Source organism: Copadichromis virginalis, linkage group LG12, assembly GCF_057382275.1.
Source record: "Copadichromis virginalis isolate Kocher_CV1m ecotype Utaka linkage group LG12, C_Virginalis_male_GT1.1, whole genome shotgun sequence".
Classification (NCBI taxonomy): Eukaryota; Metazoa; Chordata; class Actinopteri; order Cichliformes; family Cichlidae; genus Copadichromis; species Copadichromis virginalis.
Genome location: NC_140629.1, coordinates 13,444,544 through 13,465,963, shown reverse-complemented (window position 1 = coordinate 13,465,963; position 21,420 = coordinate 13,444,544). Strand labels below are relative to the sequence as shown.

Below are 21,420 nucleotides of genomic sequence, written 5' to 3'. Positions count from 1 at the left end.
ATGCGCTAACCTAATTTTAAAACAAATAGACTGAGAGGGAAAAGAAAAATAAATAGACAAGTGAGGAGCCCGAGATTGGGGTCTATTAAATCATAGCTGCATTTAGCGGCAGGCATTAGTCCCTCTGACCCTCTTCCTGTAATTCATATAAATGTTCTGCATCTCCTCTCTGCTTTCTCAAGCCACATATGTATTCTGCTCAGCTCGTGTCTGTGTGCAGCATGCACAGTCTTTCTTGCCGCCTGGCTTTCGCCTCCCTGTTCCTTGTTGCTGGTGAAGGATTCCTAATTCACACTAATATTGTCACTGCAAATAGAATGGTAGATGTCACACCTCAAAATAGCCCTCCCCCCAATGGCAAGAGGTGAAAACTGAATTCAGAGGCAGCATAATATGATAGCGGGGGACAGCAAGTTGTTATTGATCCACTCAAGCATTTGTTCAATATGAGTCTGCTGACACATGGCAGATATGACCATCCGCCCACTCGGGGGTTCTTGGCCACTGCTACATCGCCTCTTTGCAAGATTCGGAGAGGATGCCAGTCATCATGTGTTGCTGTATGAGGCTGAAATGTTTAAAAGCATCATGCATCACTGATTGTGTGATTGTGCTGTGTCCAGCATGATGCAATCAAATCATATCATACACATGCTAAACCAGAGACATAAAGACTTTTTTATTTCTTAGATTTTCCATTAGCAGTATAGGCAAACTGTAATATGACACACAGGCTGTGCTTCTCCTTTGAGAGCATGTGTCAGAGGACAGTCCAGTTGAGTTATCAAGCCTCTGCTTGCTGTCTTGTATAATGTTCTCCACAGGGAAATGCCCAGCTCCTGCCAAGTGTGGGCCATGTGTGAAAAAGCGATGATCCACCCACTGTCTGTCACTGCAAGACGCTATAAGCTATAAGGCTGCTGCCCTGGATTTTACGATGTCTGAGTGAACAGTGCAGAAAACTGAGTGACTTCTACTCCCTGTTTTCTTCTTTTTTATCGAGAGTGAGTGAAATCCTTCCACTCACAGCAGCAAACACAGTTGGGAGGCTTAAATATTTCACCATTATTAGTTTTCTCTAACTACCCCAGTGAGGCAGGGAAATATCTCTGCCTTTTCCAGAGCTGGCTCAGACCTCAGTGACAGACAAACCCGAGGAAGGTCGTGCCACTGCTTTAGCTGACTTCAGCGGCTAATATGGTCACTATTTTCCCATGCTGTGTTAATTCTAATCATTCCTCAGAAATGTATTGTTGTTGTTTTTTCTTTGTATCCAAATAAGCCCACTACAGTGTCCAAATGTGATTTCTCACCACATGATTTCATAACGACAACAAAATACTGACACAGATCTGTTCAATTCTCATGGCGGTGTAAATGACCCTGTGCTGTTCATCATTCTGGGAGAGCCGTGCATCACAGAGCAGCCGTCGCCCCAAGACAATTGGCTTCACCAAACAACAACCTGAAAAGTTTTGTCTTGCAGGATTGTGGTGTGGAGGAAAATTGATTCCTCGCTTCAAACAGCCAAGTAACCCTGGGAAAATTGCACCTGCCACCTCTGTCAGTTTATAACCACCCTTTCGAACAAAACACACAATTCACCTGGCACTGCTCCTGCTCCTTTGTAAGCCGTCTGATTTTACAGTCTTGCCATGCATTCTTTGTGCTCTTACGACAGGTTTTAGCTCATACAAACTTTGCAGCTGTGGTTCTCAAAGTATGGGCAACTGGCCACAAGAGGTCCTCACTAAAATCTGATGTGCCCTCAAGGTTGACAAAGAAAGATTACCCTGTTGTGGATTTCATTCACCTGCAGTTAGTGTGGTACAATGAAGCAGGGCAACCTAAGCCTTCCTAACAAATGCATCTTGCGTCTAGACGTATGATTTAGTCGTAATGGATTACAAACACCATCAAGATGTTTTTATATGATGCATTTTTCCTGTGGCGCACTCAACCGTATGCTGGATCCCTAAATAAGCCCTCAGTCATCAGAACTTTAAAGCCGTTCCTAACGATGCCCGCTCTTATGGATTCAAGTCACGTGTGCAAGAAATACTCACTTTTCTTCTATTTTTATGTTTTTCTACCACATTTTACAACTCACATCTCCTGCGCCAGACTGAAGATGGCAGTTAGTTGGCATGGAAACTGTTTTAGATGGGGTGCAGGTAGAATGAATGGCACCACTGGAGCTCCACTGTCCCAATCTAATCAGCTGTATTGTCTGTTGGTCTGCCAGCTCCTTCTCTTATCAGATAAAGTATAAGGGGGCCACGCTGTGGAGCATACCTAGTACTTTAACTTTTCTTTTTCCCTTTTTTGCTGTGCCTGTCCTTACTGCAAAACAGGCTCAATGTTCAGTAACAGCAGCATAAAATGCCTTCTTCGAGGATTATTTTGATGAAGATTAATAATAGTTGCGTGATTTGCGTAACAGGGTTGCTAATAAAAGCTCAAGGTCATGGACTGGGCCAGTTTATGTCTTTCTAACTGAGTGTTTGTGGTATACACCCACAGTTAATTCTGTAAATGTTGCCCACTTTGTTTTCATTATGTTGTCATTTCTCTTCCTCTTCCTATGTGCGTCGTCTGCACGGTTTAATTTAGTTTTTTCCTGATGTGAGGAGATGCTGCTGTGCTGGTATACTGGAATGCTGTACTTTCTGTAATACCACACTTACTATACAGAAAAGCAGGCTTTTGGATATTTCACACCACAAACTCTTTTTTTACTCAGTGTCCACCTGTTATTATGTAAATCCAATTCGCAAGACATGTGAAAATTATTAAGCAAATGCTTGTCTCTTTGAAGTGATAAGTGTGATCTGCTTGACACCTGATGTTAGGAGTTAAAATGAAAAAAAAGACTTAGTGTTGCTGTACATTATCAGCCTGAAGTCAGAGGACAAATAAAAGGCAATATTGGTTTTGTAAAAACATCATTGCCTGGTGACATATTTTTATTGTGTGTGTGTGTGTGTGTGTGTGTGTGTGTGTGGTGGGGGGGAGGGGGGGTTGTAGTGATGTCATACCACAGTATCAGAGATCAGAGTACCTCTAATGAAATGATTAATCAATTTGGTCCAATCAGTTCTGCAAAGCCTAAAGGCAGGAGAGAAATAAATGGAAATCTGCAACAACTAATTGATTAACTGAGTGCTGGAGTCTTTCAGGTCTAGCGGTTGAAGAATGACGCTGACAGAAATACAGTAGTGTATATGTGGTGCCTATGCTTGCTGTTCAGACAAAGGCAGCAGGATCTATTATAGACAGGACTGTGGGAGGGCACTTCTTCACCCAGATGGAAAATATATATGCAAACAAAAATTCATTTGGTGTTTATAAAGGGCATTTCTACACCCGGGACAGAAACCCCTCGGAGAAGCCCCACTCTCAATTTTCCCCGTGCACCGTGCTGCTGTGTACAGTGTATTGGACAGAAAAATACATCAAGTGATGGATTATTCCAGCAGTGTTTTTTTCCTTTCTTTTTTCGCAGGTGGGAAAAATAACTGCTCTGAGTGTCGGGGAATGATGTATGCAAAATGAAATGTCAGCAGAAGATGAATGAAACTGTAAAGCCCAAGAAACATGGAAGCCACAATAAATTAAAAACAAAAAAAGCATCATGACTTGCTCCCTTGGAAAATCTATCTGGTAGCACATGCTTCTAAAACTGTGGGAAATCAATCTGTGATGAAGGAGAGCAAAAATACTGGAGGCTTAAAAAAAAAAGAACAGATATGGCTTGAAGAGCTTTATATTATCTTTTTGCATTGTGTAGCCTAACTACTGCTTTTTAATCGGTCAGTCTATGTAAGAGTTCCCAAAACACAATAAAGTAAATTGTATACAATTTTCCCTGAGCAATAACCTTACAAAAATAAACACAAAAGTGGGACAAAGTAGTAAATATGCTAATTCCTAGCCCCTGGTGCAGGTGTGACAGGTAGAAGCTTCAAAGTTGTTTGAGAAGGAAGCAGCGCCATCTTGTGTCAGAAAATATCACAAGCATGTATTTGTCTTTAAAAGTAGTGTTAAAGAAATTTTTATTCATATCATTTTAATTTCTTTTTTAAACGGCTAGATTTAATATAATGCAGATATTTTCAGAAAAAAAAGAATATTATTGATCATTTTAAGAATAAAGTCGAAATTTCAAGAAAAAAGTCGAAATGTGCAGAATACAGTTGTTTTGAGACAAATTGCCACGGCTGCTGCTCTACAAAATGCCTTGTGTAGCTGAGTTAGTGAAGAAAAAGAAGCCGTCGTGTGATACAACATACATCCTCTTGTTATACTAAGGTGTGACCATTGATCGCATCTGTCCATTACCAGCCATTTCATTTTGAACAAATCCACTCTTCTAGGCTTGTGTGTGGGTATGTCTGACCAGATGCAACTTTCTGCACCATTTTTTCAACTGTAATTTCCACATTTCGACTGTTTTTTCCTCCACATAGATTTTCGACTATAATTTCGATATTTCGACTTTATTCTCAAAATGATGTTTGTTTGTTTTTTCTTAATGTGGCCCATCGTAAAAATGATCATGTCTACACACTGAACACTCATTTTAAAGGAAAAGGTGGAGCTCTCGCTTTATTTCTCGGCAATGTGAAAGATTTCTCTGATTGGTTTGATTTCAGAAATGGGTGGGACATAGCGCAGCAATGACCAATGGAAGTTGATCTAACGCCAAAATACCAAAAAGTAAACAGACTTTGTTTTTATGTATCAGGTGCAACTCAGTTCGCAGAAGTGAAGGTGTTCCTGAGGCCGTGTAGTATTAGACACCCGTCTGGTTTTGAACAATACGAGGACTCTTTTCTGTGCAGTCGCTTTGGTTGTGTTTTTAAGCGTACATCCTGCTGATACAGAGTGCGTTGCACTAGCTGGCGCGCTAAGTAGCCTCTAGCTTGTTTTGGTTGCTGTCTTTTATACGAAAGTAACATTAGCTAACAGCTCTGCCGCGGAGTGACAGCTAGCCGAAGGTAGGGAGATTTGTTTGTAATTTATATGCTTTCTAACAGTTCTTTGGGTTCACGTGTGGTATTTATCGGACATTTAATGTGGTATGATTCTGTAATTTCACACTGACTGTGCAGTGCCATTTCCAAGCGAGCATTGCCACCCACACCGAGTGTTTAGCTTCTAGCTACATTTTTCATCCTGTTTGCACCACATGTCGCTGTGCTGTATGATTCCACTTTAGAAGTAAAGTGAAGGCAGCTTTGCGTGATGTATGTATCAGGCAGACAAACGCGATGAAGCCCGAGCGCCGCTGTGCTGTCATGGCTGAGGATGGAGCTCTGAGTCCAGTAGGGGGACGCGCCGGGTCATCAGGCCGCCTGCGCCGACAGTCCTACAGAAGTTCAGAGCATTTCTGCAGCCTGCTGGACGGCCTACTGTCTCTCAGACACAGTGGGACCTTGTTTGATGTTGTGCTGGTTGTGGAAAGTCGCCCAATACAAGCCCATCGTATAATATTGGCAGCCTCCTGTGATTATTTCAGGTAAAACCCACAGGAGTTATTTTTTGTTTTGCTTTCATCTTCACTTTGCTGTTTTCTCTCTGTGCACACGACAGTACTGTATGCAATCTTTTGTGCCTGTTTCCACAGAGATCCAAAATTATCATACAAGAGCATTCATATGCATGCCATTGACCATCAAAATAGTCAGCCACCTCCAGGCTAGTGAATGAATAAGTTGTTTCCTATAACACACACCACAACATATGCTAATATGTTCTCTAGCAAATCTGACCAGTTACTCTGGCACCCCCGTGTCACAAGACACAGCCTAGGCATTTTGCACAGTCCAGTTGAAACCAAATGTATCCTCAAGCTCAGCAACATTGTCATATGAATACTAGTGGTTTGCATATTTTGGGTTCTGCCACCAGTCACATGATTGCTTTGCCCTCAGAGGCCTTGAATTACACCTGTGATTTAGTCTTTCCCTGCGTACTGTAGTCACATCAAAACTTCTGTGGAGGTGATTTAACTTTTAAAAAAATTAAAGAGTTCTTTCTCTGTGATATAACTCTGGTTTGTTTTTATTACCGTCTAAAGCCTAAAACTTGAAAACATTTACTGGTAATAAAACCAGTGTCACTTGTTCCTTTAAGTCCACTGCTTACAAGGTCACCATAGAGCTACTGTGACTGGAATACAAATGTCACCACCAGATAATTTCGAGTGTATTACTGTGAGCATAGTTACTGTGCGGTAATGCTATAGATTCAAAAACGTGTAAAAACCTAACTTGTTGGTATTTGTTCCTGGCTATCTGTTCGTCAGATCACAGTCAGTGTTTGAGCATAAGTGTTCTTATTCACTTGAGTTACTCCATAACAGCCTGGAAATGTTAACAACAATGGAAACATTGCGGATGTCTGTGTGAAGCAGAGATAAAAAGATGGACTCGTCAACCCATCCTTCTGTTCATTTTATTAACTGCTTATCCAATTCTGGGGCTGGAGCCTGTCCCAAATGTCATAGGGTGACAGGCGGGATACACCCTGGGGACACTGCCAGTCCGTCACAGGACTCCCACAAAGAGAAATAAACAACTACACATACATTCACACCTGGAGCTGGTCTACATTAAATAGTTAATCTAACATGCATGTCCTTGGATTGTGGGAAGAAGCCACAAATTCACACAGAGAACATGCAGACACAACCAGCTGGCAGGTTAAAAGCAGGAACCTTCTTGCTGTGAGGAGTCAGCAGTGATTTGACTCACTCGCACTCAATGTAGGGCAGCTGGTTCAGCTGATTGCAACATTGCACCTGATTTTGACAATACAATCAGGCCCAATGTTGCATCTGTGTTTTAATCTCCCCAAATGTTTCATCAGCTAGTTAAACCAGTAAGGTGACATAGCTGCAGTTTCGTTTTAGGTCTGTGGTGAATTTTACTTTTACTTGCGATTTCTTTCCTACGTCATGTCTCAAACTAAAACTGTAAGAGAAACATTTTAGACGTTTCACTGAAAACGTCAGCCTGTAGTTTGCATAAGCCAAGAGTCAATGCAACATTTTTGCTCTGAATGCTTGTTTGTAGTCAGTGCAGGACTGCAGAATATTTTCAGGGTAATGCAACGTGTCAGTAAACTCCCAGGCTCTGCTCTTGACAGGTTGCCCTCTAACCCCCTTACAGATAATGATTTTCCATTAAGCATTGTCAAATTCAATTTAATTTCACTGGTAAATATGACCTTAAAAGTGCGTATATAGAATAATCAGTTATATTAAAAACAGTTTGTTGGCTTATCCTAAAATAAGGCCTTTTCTCCCTCTGCTGGCACCATTTTTGCTTTTTCTCCCATACATTTGAATTCAACGTTCTTTGAGTTGCTACATCTCTCCCTGTGAGTCTTATCATTACTGGGCGACCAGGATGACCCAGCATAATACTTTATTACCCTTCTCCACTAGGGGGATGTTTGCAGGAGGCCTCCGGGAAACACAGCAAAAGGAGATTGCAATTCATGGAGTGTCCTACATGGCCATGAAGAAAATACTTGATTACATCTACACGTCAGAGATTGACTTAGACCCAGAGTGCGTGCAGGAAGTCCTGATAGCTGCCACACTTGTACAAGTAGGTTGTTGTTCCTACTTATTTCTTATTCTTATTCTGTTTTTTTTTTTTGTTTTTTTTTAATTCTTTCAGTTAACCTGTGCAGCTTTTGTGTTTTCCAGCTCGAGAATGTCATAGGCTTCTGCTGTGATTTCCTTTTCTCTTGGATGGACGAGAGCAACATTTTAGAGCTGTATCACCTGGCCGATCTCTACGCACTGCAACAGCTGAAGGCCAAAGTGCACTCCTTCATGCTCAGCAACATTCAGACGTTGTCCCGAACAGATGTGTACCGACAGCTGCCCCAGGATGAAGTGTTCAGTGCGCTGAGCAGCGACGAGCTCCAGGTGAACAGCGAGAATGAGGTGTACGAGGCAGCGCTTCACTATCATTACAGTCCCGAGCAGGTGGAAACTGACCAGGTGTACTTGCAGGTCAGTCCAAAGGTGTGTCTGCATTTATACTCATCTATCTAAATAAAGCACACATCTTAATTACACTCTATTAAAGTGTTGCATTTATGTTTCTGTCTCCCTCACCTGAAGGACAATCTCAAGATGCTCGACGCAGTGCGATTTTGCCTGATTGAGAAGCACATGTTGCAGAGATTGCACAACAGACTGAAGCAGTGTCCGCTGAAGGATTCTGTTTCAGCTGCACTGCGTTACCACGAGCAGGAGCTCCTGCAGCCTGTCCTCCAGACTCCTCTCACCCAGCCGCGGTCCACTTTCCACTGCATACTGGGCTTCGGGGGAATGTTTAGTTCCAGCTCCCTCGCATACACCGATCACCTGTTTCAGATGTTTCACCCAAGCTGGGGGGAGTGGAGGAGTCTCACTGCAGCTCACACTCCCCGGATGTCCAACCAGGGCATCGCCGTGCTCAACAACTTTGTTTATCTTATTGGCGGGGACATGAACACCAGTGGATTTCATGCAGAGACCCGCTGCTGGAGGTGAGAGCCTATCATACGCCCTTTATGGTTCATTTTTGTGGTGGAGTTAAAGCTGCAGCTGATTAATCTCATTAATCAGTTTATTACTGAATTTTTAAATTATAAATACAGGAAGCAATCTTACAGGAGGCTCTGGACTTTCATTTGCATGATTTGATCCTCGAGACGATAAAAGGAAAGGAAGGAAGGAGTTTGAGGATCTTTGCCAGCAGATGGAGTTTGCCTAGTTGTCATGGAAATGTAGATTTTCCATGTTACAGTTATTCAGTATCTTAAAGAACTTTTTCCCCGTGTTTGCTTTTTAAATGATGTGTTCACAGTTTATATTTTGACAACATCCGTTTAGGTACATCCACACCTCCAGCATTCACAATACTGTGGTGATTTGGGAGCTTTGAAAGCAGACACAGCTGCAGAAATATCAGGGAGGGAGTTTTCTTCTGGACAAGCAGAAAATGACTGAAATCACACACCTTTTGTGATTTCATCCTTTTTTGCTCAGCAACCTCCGGTGATGTTTGATGCTCTCGGCCTGTCTCCATTATGTTGCAGAATGACTGCCTCATACTCAGGTGTTATTTTCAGTGACGCTTTCACATGAAAGCCCGAGCAAAGAACTCTCTGGTCTTTCAGAGATGTTCTTTAAGTAAGCGAACCTGCTCTTCCTGTTTACCGGTCTGAATGGTCAATATGATGTGCTTACACTGCTGTTCTGGTGAGGAAGATTATCTTTACTAGTAGTTTGCCACAACAGCGACCAACATTAAAAGGGCTCAAGCATTAATTAGATGCAAATGGGGATACAGGTTTGATTCAAGTAAACTAGACACTGATATATATAGTTTAATTTAGATGCTTTTAATTCAGTGTAAAGATACTAAATACATCGCTCCAGGGGTGTTCTCTGATTCACAGTTACTGTGGTGGAGGATTTCTGAGCAGCTGTCGGTCTCTGGAGGCGTTTCTTTGGCTGACACATTACTGATGTTACTTGCTGGCGTCAGATGTCTTACTGACTTGTGCACCGCATCATAAAGTCATGGAGCTGAATATTCGTAATTTCTGAGCTTTAACACCAGTTGACAGGGCTGGTGGGAGGTGGAGAAATGAAGTGGGGGGAAGAAAGTTGACTTCATGCTGAGACTTTGCACACAAACATCCCCAACTAAAAATCATTTACTAATGTTGCCAGTGCCTTTTTTTTATATGAACATTGGAAATTGAAGAAGTGAACTGAGTACAGGTTAGAGTAAAGGGGATTGGCTCGTTGCTTTAAGATGAAAAAAAAAACAACAACAAAAGAGCTGCTAAATCCTTAAAGATTTTTAAAACGTTATCAATAGAAGCCTAACGGTTCTGTTTTGTTTTAATAGAGTTTCCACTTTGCTTCCAAATGAGCTCATCTTTCATAAGGTTCTTCTTCACTGTTCTGAGACTCGTCTGCTCTTTCCAGATACGACCCCCGTCACAACAAGTGGCACACCATCCAGCCTCTGCAGCAGCAGCATGCCGACCACTGTGTTTGTGTTGTGGGCGGCCATATTTATGCCATTGGAGGACGAGACTACAACCACGAGCTGGAGTCGGTGGAGCGTTATGACCCACACAAAGACACGTGGGAATTTGTGTCTCCTCTAAAGAGAGAGGTATGGAAACCTGAAGGTGTGAAAGATTGAAAATGAGTGCATCTGATTCTTCTACTGTCCACATGATGGCGCTGCTTACTCACATTTGTGCTGAGACCTACATCCACTGTAATACTAGTCTACCCTTTCAGGTGTATGCCCATGCTGGAGCAGTGGTGGATGGAAAAATTTATATAACGTGTGGGCGCCGAGGCGTGGCGTACCTCAGAGAGACTTGCTGTTTTGACCCAGCAGCCAATCGCTGGACAGGGTGCGCAGAGGGCCCGGTGGAGCGGGCGTGGCACGGCATGGCAGCCGTTAACGGCCGCATGTACGTTATTGGAGGAAGTAATGACGAGCGCGGATACAGGAGGGATGTCCTGAAGGTATCGTCCTGAGTGATCGCAGCTGTTTATCGTTGGCTCTTTGCTTCTCATGCAGTTTAAAGTATTGCCTCTTTTTCAGCCTGCTCACCTCTGTTTTTTCCTCCTATAGTATGAATTTAAATTTAAAAATATTCCACGGCCTTTTCTAGACTGACATTATTTTGCATACTAATACAGGCCAGAAGCTTTGACTTCTCAAGCTAATTAAAATCTGTACGAGCCAGAGCAGCACGTTTTAATGCTCTGCCTGCAGCACTTTTATGAAATAAAAAGTCATTTATTGCTTGCTTTATTTTTTTCTTCAATTTCAGGTAGCGTGCTTTAACCCCACAGCCAACTCCTGGTCTTTAATGTCCCCCCTCCCTGCGGGCCACGGAGAACCCGGCATAGCTGTGCTGGACAGTCACATCTACGTTGTGGGAGGGCGTACGCACGACAAAGGCAACAGGATGAAATACGTTCACGTGTACAACGCCGACAAAGACGAGTGGAAAAACGGCACGAAGTTTAAGGCGCACGTCTCCGGCCTGGCAGCCTGTGTAGCGCTCATGACCCCCGCTGTGATTGCCCAGGCCAGAAGCTGGGAGCAACGCACCAAGGCTTCGTGGGAAGAAGTGGACATGGACAGCTCGGATGACTCAAGTGTGGACTGAAGCTGCCATGTTAATTGGATTCCATCATCATCAAGGACCTCCTTGCGATCTCTTTCTTTCTTTCATTTAACTCTGCATGTTGAGTTTCGGATGTATTTAGTTTTTTGGGGGGGTCACATGCATGTTGACAACTCGGAGTGCCTCTGAACCAAAGGTGTCATTCAGGACCTTTTTCTTATTTCTCTGATCTGACCTTAGGTACTCTTGCCCCGTCCGGGAATCTCTTCTCTGAACAAATGTTCACGCTGCTGTTTGTTACTGATCGCTCGTCATAATTTCCTTAAAACCACCGGTGTTTCTGCGACGCTTATCACAGAGAGCAAAGGACGCTTTCGAGATTAGTAGCTATGCAATAACATGGTACTTTGGAGTAAAGACACGAATGTGGGCTTTTCCTTTAAGACTGTGGGGCCCCGAGTTATTACTGTGGGAACAGTATTACTGTGTGGCTAAATAAACATAAAAGCAACATGTTGCTCACTGCTAGCAAGGACAAGTCTGTGGCGAGACTGCTGGAGAAACTCAAAACCCGACGATGAATCTCCACCGAAATCCACAACTACCAAAACAAGAGAGCAAAAACTATGACCAGGCATATCCCAGACCAGAGTGTGCTCTGGTGTGACAACTTGAAGCTGAATGGGTCACAAAGCCACTTGGAGATTGGAGAAGTGACTTCTTCCTTATTTCTATTTTCTGCAATGTCACACACTGAAGTTGTATTCTGTAGTAATAACAGTTCCTGTTTCTAAAACAAAAATACTATAAAAGCAGTTTTGCAAAAAACAAAAAAAAAACCCAAGCACGTGTTTTATCTGTGAAAAGAATGGCGGGGGTCACACAGTTAAGCTCTCATTATTCCTCAGCTGGTTCTCTGCATTGTCAGTGCACAACAATAAGCATACAAGAAGTGGGTTTTGTCTCCATCCCCCAGACAGCTGCTCAGTGGAGCTATCATCTCTCCAAACCTCTGAATGATCGTTATGTTTTGCAAATATCGTGCCTTGTTTTCTTGCTTTCATTCACTCTTAGCCTGAGTTTATATGTGATCTGCGTATGTCTGAACAGAGACGAGCCTTAGCTATCGTGCCTCTGATATCATCATATAAATAATGAATAATTCCAAATAATAATTATTTAATTTATTTATGTCTGTAGCTAGATAGAGGAAGGGGTCTACAGATTGAAGTTGCCATTTATTTGTAAATGAAATGTGAAAATTAACCATTATTTTTGTGCATGTGTGTCCTTTCACTGATCCGCTCATCACTTGAGCTTAATCGGAATCCTCATGATGGTTTATTTCAGAATATTTGTCTTCACCGAATCGCTTAGCACTGTGTGTGTGTGTGTGTGTGTGTGTGTGTGTGTGTGTGTGTGTGTGTGTGTGTGTGTGTGTGTGTGTGTGTGTGTGAGAGAGAGTGTGAGTGTGTGTTGCCATGGTTCATTGCAAACCCTGTTTCACACTGGACTCAACCACTGTTAACGCTTCATTTGAACCCACGTAATTGTAAATGTACCCGCCTTTTCCACATGATTTGCTGGAAACACTGTCAAACATATGCAAACAAGATAACTTTTTAAATTTGATTAAAAAATATATGTCCTGCTTTTGTCACGTCTGAATGTTGTATAGGGAAAAGTGTTACATGGATTTTACAATGGACTGGATTTTGTGCCAGCGTTGAGCTGGAAGCACCATTTATGTCTTGGGAATCAAACATCTACGGAACTGAAACTGACTTCTAAGAAATATTAGTTTTTGTTTTGCTTTTTCCTTAAGAAAAGAAGAAGTAATTGCTGAGAAAGTTACAGGAAATTGTCAGGCGTGTAACTAAGAAGCAGATGTTTTGGCTTCGACAACTCTCTGACTTGAGTTTGTCTTTTTTTGTTTGTTTAATTTAAAGCCCATTTCATAAATCTAACATCAGCTCCCAACAGTTGATTGTGCTCCTTGTTTGAACTGCTGCCTCCTGCCTTTTATTCCTCCCAGTCTCTACCAGTTCCTCTCCATTTGGCTCTAAACTCCATCAGCTTTATGAAGGCTGACTGCTACTTTCCTCTCTGAGGCCGTTTCATCTACATCTGTTACCCCCCATCAGCACTAAGTGTGTGTGCTCCCTCCCACACACCCCTCTCTTTCACACTATTGTGCCAGCCCCCAGCAAGTAGTCTGGCAGGATCTGCTGACATCAGCGCTGGACATCCAGGATCTGTGTTTGTGTTTACGCATCAAATCTCTGTGTGCTAAAACTATACTACCACCTCGGGGCCACTTAAAACGTACAGTCACGCTCTTAACCGCGTCAGCGGCCGTTACAGACATCTGAGTGCAGGTCGATCTGGTGCTCTTTGCTGGACCATTATCAGAGCAATTAAAAGGCCCACATTAGCCTGTGATGTAGAGTTATGCAGATTAAACCCAGTGGAGTTGAGGATGTATGAGCCGAGGGGATTTTGCTAAGTGCCCACTTGTATCCTCTACTTTCTCCTGCTCTGCAGGAGAGGAGGAAGTCAATTCAATAGATAACAAAGAAAGTCACCTGTAGACGAAGATCTGGCCTGCAAAACATTGCCTATCATTGTGTCGCAGACGATTTCACTTCTATATGTCTACACTGGAGTGTAGACATATAGAGTCATAGGGGCCATAGGGGGGCTTTGTCTTTATATCGTGGAGCATAAAACGATGAGTTTATCATTTATGTTTGCACCAGTATCTAATAGGGGTGGGTTTTGATAATCGATTTATCGATTAAAATCAATTCTAGCTCAGATAACGTGATATCGATTCATTAAAATCCTGAATCGATTTTTTAATATAAATTTATTTTGCCTGAAATGCCAGAATCTCAGGTGAAACCTCACAACATTTCAACAACCACCAAACAGCTAAAACAGTGAATGAAAGCAGGAACACAATACTTCAAGAACAGTTTCCCGTCTAAAAATCTGTTTTCTGCATTATTCGCTTGCTTGTTACGCACAAGACTGCCGTTGTTTACAGCGCTGTCGGCTGCTGTTTTTTTTCCCTTTTACTTACTTCTGAAAAGAAAACCTAATTTCTGCTGTTCAATGGGCTACAGAACAAATTGAAACTTTTTTAAATTATGCAAAATGCAAAACGCTTAGCTGTGTCTCTGATAAAACCGCTGTAACTTCAGAGGAAATGTCCATGTTGATTAATGGTTTTCTTTCGTTTTTGATCTACTACAGAATATTTTTATAAAATCCCAGGCCAGGAAAATCACCTTCAGGTTTTTCTGTGTTTTATCTTCAGCTACTTTGACACAAAGGCATCTGCTGTGATGCTCACACCTTTGATAAAGTCTTGCGAGTGTCAGCTTCCTTTTTATAGATACAAAAATATGTAAATGTACTGATCTTAATTATAATATTTCTGACTGTCTGAGGCAAAATTTCCCAGATACAAATCGAATTGAATCTAATCATGGATCGAATTGATTCGGGACCTTGTGAATCAGAATCGAATCGATTCTAGAAATCAGTGACGATACCCAGCCCTAGTATCTTAGTAACCCCTGTTTTTGCTTGAAGTCCTGCAAAAAGTTGTATTATGTATTTTGTATCACAAAGTTTTTTCATGCAGTTGCTGAACATTTGGCCTGCTTTGCACTTTCCTCGTGAACTATTCCCAGGTGTAATTTGTATTTTTTTTCACATGTATATATTAATTTATACTTTAATTACTCAGAAAAGATTTCTATAAAGTAATAAAACTGACCATTTTTTCTCTCTTTTTTTACTTATTTGATTTTGCATGTCTAAGTTACATGTGTAGTCCAGACCTACTTAACTGTATGCAACTTGAGGGTCTCATTAGTATGACACGCATGAAAGATGGGATTTTACTGTTGTTAACATGTTATTAGACAGATTATGAGACCATATTATGAACGGAGACCAGCTGTGACATCACTGTAATGCTGTAAGCAAATTAACGTAATGCACTGACGAGTATTTTAGCACATGTTTTTGGCTTAGAACACAGGTTTCCTGCAGGTGTAGATGGCATGAAGACAAATCACCCTTGTGCATTCATCCATGCAGTATGAGCCTATATTCACCTAGTTCAACCCTTTAAAGTGTGAAAACCTCAAAGCCTGCATGGAAAGCAGCTGCACAGTTTGCAAGTCTCCTGATCTTTATCATCAGGTCAGACAGATTTTAAAAAAGTTACCTTTTGTGACAATGAGTCGTGAATCTGTTTGCAAAACTCTCAGCTGCTACTGTAGATTAATTGAAATGCAACAGAAATGTTAGTTATTGTGGGCAGAGGTAGAAAATGTGGTGATGAAAGCAAAAAACAGATACAGTCCTGTTCCTGTACAACGGATCCCAGGGTGGAAGAGGTTAAGCAAACTGTTTCTCTGAATCTGAGCTCCCTCTGCTCCGACCTGCTCACCGGGCAGTCAGATTCCTGTAAAGATCAGCCTCTTCTCGTCCTCATTAAAATGGGCAAATGAAGTGTGTTCAGCAGGAGAAGCCTGTGGGTGGACAACGCCAGTTCAGGGAAGCGCTCGGATAATGAATTGCACTGGATAAAATCCACACTAGACTTGGGTTTCTCCTGAAGGATAATTCCCCCCCCCCCAAACCACTCTTCCTCTTACCCCCCTTGGATTTTACGAAAGTCATTAGCAGCCCATATCCCCCTGAGGGTGGAGACAGTGGGTTCTGCCTGTGTTTTTCAGTTGTGAAAAGGAGCCAACAGCCTCCCCCTTTTTCATGCTTTTTAAGGCTCATTGACATGGAGAACGAGGGCCGTGGAGATGCTTTATGTGCCGGTGGGTAAACCACAGCAGGTGACCCAGAGTCGCAGTAATACAGCGTCTTTAACGCATGCTGTGCTTGTCGAAACTACAGAGTATAGCCTCATTAGATCAACAAAAAGGAAATACAAACAAACACCACCAAAGGCTGCGGCTCTTATCAGGGGTGGCCAGGTACAAAGCATGCAGATGTGCACCCACTGGGAGAAGGCCAAGGAGTTCAGGCACTTTTACAAACTCTTATCCATTCAGTCAGGAGACTGGCTGCATGCGTGAACATCGACTGGGAGGAAATCAAAGTCAACGGGCAGATGCTGGTGTGAGAAATAATTAAAGGGTCACAAGTAAATAAAAAGGATACGATTCTAGAGACACTCCACAACCTTTGTTGTCACAGTTTTGTTTGAATAGAAGAAAAATGCATAAGAGTGAGATTCAGGATAGAAAAATATTTGTTTCATACCTCATATTGGTCTCTTTTTGTACACTTTCGTATCTCAAGTTAATAAGACATCAGTGTAAAAATGATATGGATTTCACACACAAGACTTCGAGTCCAGAGACTTTTATTTATTTTTTATGTTTTTTTATGTCACACCACAATTTGTCAAACAATAATTGCACACAAATGATTAACTCTTACATTATTATTCTTAGCTTTTTACAAAAATATTTATTTACACTGGGAAATGAGGTGAAATGCAAAATAAATAGTTTTTTTTTTCTTTTTTCAAACAATTAAACCACAAACTTGAGTTGCACTCAGCATTAAATGGCCGGTTTGAATCCTGCCAGTCGGGGCAGCAGACAGAGCCACTCCTTTTTCTTATTCTCGCCTCTCAGTTTTTCTCACTCTGGCTGCAGGGTTGGGGCCCTCAGCCTTGTATAGTCATGCGCTCTCACAGCTGTGAGTGCCGGGATCAGCTTTTTGTTAAGATGGCAGCGGTAAAGTAACTCTCAGTTGACGGTGGAGATTCCTTCACCAGCACGAATAAGAGAACAGCGGGTACTGGCTCCACTCGGTCACGTTGCCATGGTGATAGCTGTGATGCACAGCTTGCGTGGTGTAGTCAGTGGTCAGATGATGAGGAGGGGGATACTGGGAAGGACCTGGGCCGCCCCACTGGCCCAGGGGCTGCTCGGTGCTGTAGGGGTTGTAGATGTGGTGACCGATGACCCCTGGCTTGCTGGCCTGGGCCACAGACATGTTGAGCACCCCTGTGTAGTCCTGGGGGCCCGGGAGGTGCTGGGGGCCACAGCTGGAAGGGCCAACCTCACGGGCCTTTGAGGAGTCGTGATCAGGGACCGTGGCTATGTCGGGAACTCTGGACTCAAAGCTGCTGCGTCCGGATCCACTGTTGCTGCTGCCGATGCTGGAGGAGGGGGACGGGGACTTTCCATACTCATGGAACCTGGGGAGTAAAAAAAGAAGAAGAAAAGAACAAATATTGATTGGCATTCATCAAAACAACATGATTATAATATGATCTGCTGCATCGCTGTTTACCTGTATGACTGGTAGGAAGCTGGAGTAGGAACAAGCTGCTCTGTGCTGTAGAGATCTCTTGTGTCTGCCCCAACAGGAGAGTCAGTCCTCACTCTGTGCTCTCTCTCAGCATCCCAAGGAGAGTAGCGCTCCTCTTTGACACCATCCTCTTCTTTTCTTTTGGGCAGCTCTTCATCCTCTCCGTCGAAACCTTCATACGAAGACTGGCAGAAGTCTGAGGAGCCACAGATCATCAAATGAGAGGAAGAACAAAACAAAAAAAGCATCAACATGAAGAGAGAAGAGTGTGAAAACGGTACCTGGTGGACTGTCTTCTTCAGAGTTCAAAATGTCTGATGCCTTGGTCCTCTTCTCAAGGCATGATGGGTCCTTGTTGGCACGTCTGCAGCAGTAGATCAGTTATATTAAAAACAAATACAAACTACAATACACTGAACAATAAATGAGCTCAGATCCTTTCAAGTCAACGGACCAAACTGGAGCTTTCGCGTTGGCATTTTAACCTCACCTTTTCTTATTAGTGCCTTCATCCCGGAAGCCTTTTGCAAATGGGTTGTGATCGATCTTCAGCTTTGTAATCTGCAGGAGAGGGAGACACAAAGTCAAAGTTAAAACTTTGTGATTTGTCTCTCGGCACACGGCATACTTGCAGTGCTAGAAACAGACCTTAGTGTTCTGGTAGGCAGTGACTGCAGTGAAGGAAGTCTCCGGGAAGGTGAAGGTCTGGAAAACACTCCAGCGCACACTGAACAGGTCGTCTGCCTGGACAATGTGGAAGCGCGGATGGTAGCGATGCATGGAGTGCAAAATGATCTGCAGACAAGGAACATTTTTTTGAACATTTTTCGCTTCCTTGAACGCGGTTTTACTGTGTGCTTTTGACATGTCGACTTAAAGACCACGCTGTCTTTTTTATCCGCTTTTATCCCCGGTGGGAGGAAACTGTAATCGGAAGGTTGTTGAATTAACTATCCTCCAGCCAAATGTTAGAAAAAAAGCACTGCCAAAACGTTCGGTCTAAAGACGTCAAAGTGTTGCAGATGTTGCTTTTACTCACATGGCCGTGCTGGTCGAGCGTGTTGTTGGTCAGCTTGAGCTTGAGGAAGGAGACGGACTGCTTCATCCAGTGACTCCCTGGTGCTGGAGAGTCTGGGTGGAGGTAGGTTCTGCAGGGTGGCTGAGGTTCTGCTTTTCCTGCCACCTCCCACTTCTTTTTATTCCACTGTTGGAAAGAGACACATGAGTCAGTCAATTTGAAAAAGGTGAGTAGCGGAAGAATTTTCAAATCCTTCCTTTTCCACCATAGACTGGAGAGCGGTGGCTGGCCTGTACCACCCACAGAGATGGGGAGGGGAGCGGGGGGTAGTACAGTGGGCTCACAGCAGGGGATAGAAAAACAGGAAGAGATAACATCCTTTGATGTACAATGTTGGGGGTGTGTGTGGGGGGTGGGGGTGGGTGATAAACAGGGGATGTCTTGTCTGGGGCTAGTGGCTACCACTTTGGGTTATCTACAGCCAAACCTATGACTCTAGTGAGGCCTTGGGAAGTGAATTTTCTCTCATGCATGACTCATTAATACACAAAGGAGAAAGCTACTGGTGTCTTACCTTATACCTGAAACCATCCTCTGGGACCATGTCGACCATCAACACGTACTTGGCACATGGAATAAGCCCGGATAGATTCACTTTGCAATGTGGAAACATTCGCCTGGTAAACATGGGAGAAAGAATGAGTTCTGCAAAAGGTGGGGGAGCAAGGTGTGAACATTTAACATTTTATTTTATTTTTCTGTTGCCCTACCTTCCCGGTTTAGTGATGATCATCTCTGTCCCTATTTCATGGAAGGTCGTCCACAGTTCAGTGTCCTCCAGAAACATCCTGATATTGCCCTGGAGATAGGCATCAGGTCCGGGAGCTATGTGGGCCGGAGGAGGCCCACTGAAGTTGGACTTCAAGTCTAGAAGAAAAACATGAATAAGCATTTTTTACTGGAAAAACTGGTAGAAGAAGACACGTGTGCTTACGGAGGCAAAGCTGATATTAAGAAGTAGTCATCAACTCACCTCTGATGGACTGCATCCTTTGGATTAAACTTGATATGTTTTTAACTGAAAAGGCTTTAAAAAAAAAAAAAAAAAAAAAACAACGAAAGAAAGAAAGAAAAGACAGAGAACTCAGTCCAGGTGTGTGATATCCAAAGTGCGTCTTCAGCTCTTCTCTGTCTCCTGGGTCTCTTTCCACACATGCAAAAGAAAAATCCAACAGCCCAGGAAGGAAGTCAGAAGGTCAAATCAGTCCTCGCTGCAGATGTTTCAGAGATGCTGAGTCCTTGCAGGATGGGATGACCATGACTTTTAAGGGTAGCCCAGGAGTGGGTGGGGCCAGGGAGGCCATCCTTTTGAAGTGGCACAATGATGGGTTGGAGTCCAACTGTGATTGGAGAGTGCTGGAAATCAAAGAGACTTAACAGAGGCTTGATACCATCCCCACAGGAAGGTGGGGTGGGGGGGGGGGGGGGGGGTGAAAGAAATGCATCTTTATTAACTGCTAAGAGACTTTAAAAACAAATAGAGATGGACTTCTGTGCTGCAGAACACATAACTCAGTCCAGCAAAACCTGTGTAAATATTTCCCTCACACACTCACACACACACACACACACACACACACACACACACACACACACACACACACACAGAGTCTGCTCATGAAAATGCCATTTATAATTCATTTGGCACAACTGAGAGAAACACAGCTGAAGGTCTGTGTAAACGGGTTAATGCACTGTGGTCTGTGTGTGCATACAGGTAGGGTCTATTTTTTTTTTTTTTACATTTTTCAGAAAATCAGCAGTGTTTTCAATAGCTTAGTTAAAGTACACAGGCTTTTCTCATAAATACATTGCATAAATCTGACATATTGGTCTGGAAATGCACACATACACACACATATATGTATTTTCATATTCTATATATAATACATTTTTTCATCATCTCCTTTACACTTTCCATCAAAGGCACCCACAGCAGTGGGTGGGAAACTCTATGTAAACCCATAATGACGATGACAACATGCACTCTTTCTGCAGGTAACTTTCACCTGAGGGCTTTGTGTGAAGCCTGCCAGGTAGTGAAGACTGCATGGAAAGAAGGGGGGGGGGTATGTGTATTCAGGTGTCTAGACAACCCCTGATAGATAATCTCATTAAACTGGTTCCCCTTGAAATGAGCACGTTTCTGCAGCATGGAGAAAGCCCAGGCAATTAACAGCCAGTTAGCACCAAAGGCCCAAGTCAGCCTTGAATGGGACAGGAGGGGTCAGAGAATAAAGACCTGGCACAACAATCCAGCCATCCTCCAGCCCTCCACACACGGGACAAAATCCACAGCTGCGTCTTTGCTCGCAGGCCCGTCTCCTCCTGCATCATGCCACTCGCTGCAGGCAAAAGAATTTATTAGAAAACTGCAAGTATTTGCATAGAAGGGAAAGAGAGAGAAAACCACAGTTTCCCTTCTTGCCTCCACCAACACACACACTCACAAATTTGAATTAAGTGAGTTTCACATCTCATTGAACCTCTTTTTCTTTTTCCTAGCACAGACACATCACTTCCAGTCAGGTTTCTAATTGTAATCCCATGTATGTGTGCTGCATACAATGCCTTCTGTAGGCCCAAACCCTTTTACTCCCACACACCAAGGAGTCTTTTGTTCACGTGTGACTGTATGGATAACAGCTCCGGGCACAAAACTGCGTGTGATATACGAGCGGCTTTTACAGGTGAGGAGCGAAACACAGAGGTGGGTTTATGAGACAGCAGAATTGGCAGTTGGGTGTGCATAAAGAGGCGCGAGAAATAAAGTCTCCCCTGTGAAAGTATTGAGCAGCCTGTTTAAG

The 21,420-nt window shown here is 43.1% G+C and overlaps 2 protein-coding genes across 5 annotated transcripts; one reads left to right on the top strand and one right to left on the bottom strand.

Moving 5' to 3' along the window:
* The first annotated feature begins 4,720 nt into the window (after window positions 1-4,720).
* Window positions 4,721-14,975, top strand: klhl22 (kelch-like family member 22). Of its 3 annotated transcripts, none has more exons than XM_085474779.1 (8): window positions 4,721-5,000; window positions 5,261-5,521; window positions 7,454-7,619; window positions 7,721-8,032; window positions 8,144-8,553; window positions 10,007-10,199; window positions 10,331-10,564; window positions 10,876-14,975. In XM_085474779.1, exons 2-8 carry the CDS (start codon window positions 5,274-5,276, stop codon window positions 11,215-11,217), a joined length of 1,905 nt encoding a protein of 634 aa, XP_085330905.1. In that variant the 5' UTR covers window positions 4,721-5,000; window positions 5,261-5,273; the 3' UTR covers window positions 11,218-14,975. The 3 variants fall into 3 exon arrangements, with proteins under 3 accessions (XP_085330905.1, XP_085330903.1, XP_085330904.1); XM_085474777.1 differs by having other exon boundaries at window positions 7,721-8,044; XM_085474778.1 differs by having other exon boundaries at window positions 4,721-5,521; window positions 7,721-8,044.
* A 1,605-nt stretch (window positions 14,976-16,580) lies between these two features.
* Window positions 16,581-19,636, bottom strand: tbx16 (T-box transcription factor 16). Of its 2 annotated transcripts, XM_085474139.1 has the most exons (9): window positions 19,587-19,636; window positions 19,324-19,480; window positions 19,128-19,230; window positions 18,575-18,739; window positions 18,184-18,330; window positions 18,026-18,096; window positions 17,817-17,899; window positions 17,518-17,731; window positions 16,581-17,422 (listed from the first exon to the last, which is right to left on the bottom strand). In XM_085474139.1, exons 1-9 carry the CDS (start codon window positions 19,600-19,602, stop codon window positions 16,990-16,992), a joined length of 1,389 nt encoding a protein of 462 aa, XP_085330265.1. In that variant the 5' UTR covers window positions 19,603-19,636; the 3' UTR covers window positions 16,581-16,989. The 2 variants fall into 2 exon arrangements, with proteins under 2 accessions (XP_085330265.1, XP_085330263.1); XM_085474137.1 differs by having other exon boundaries at window positions 19,324-19,601.
* Between the last annotated feature and the right edge of the window lie 1,784 nt (window positions 19,637-21,420).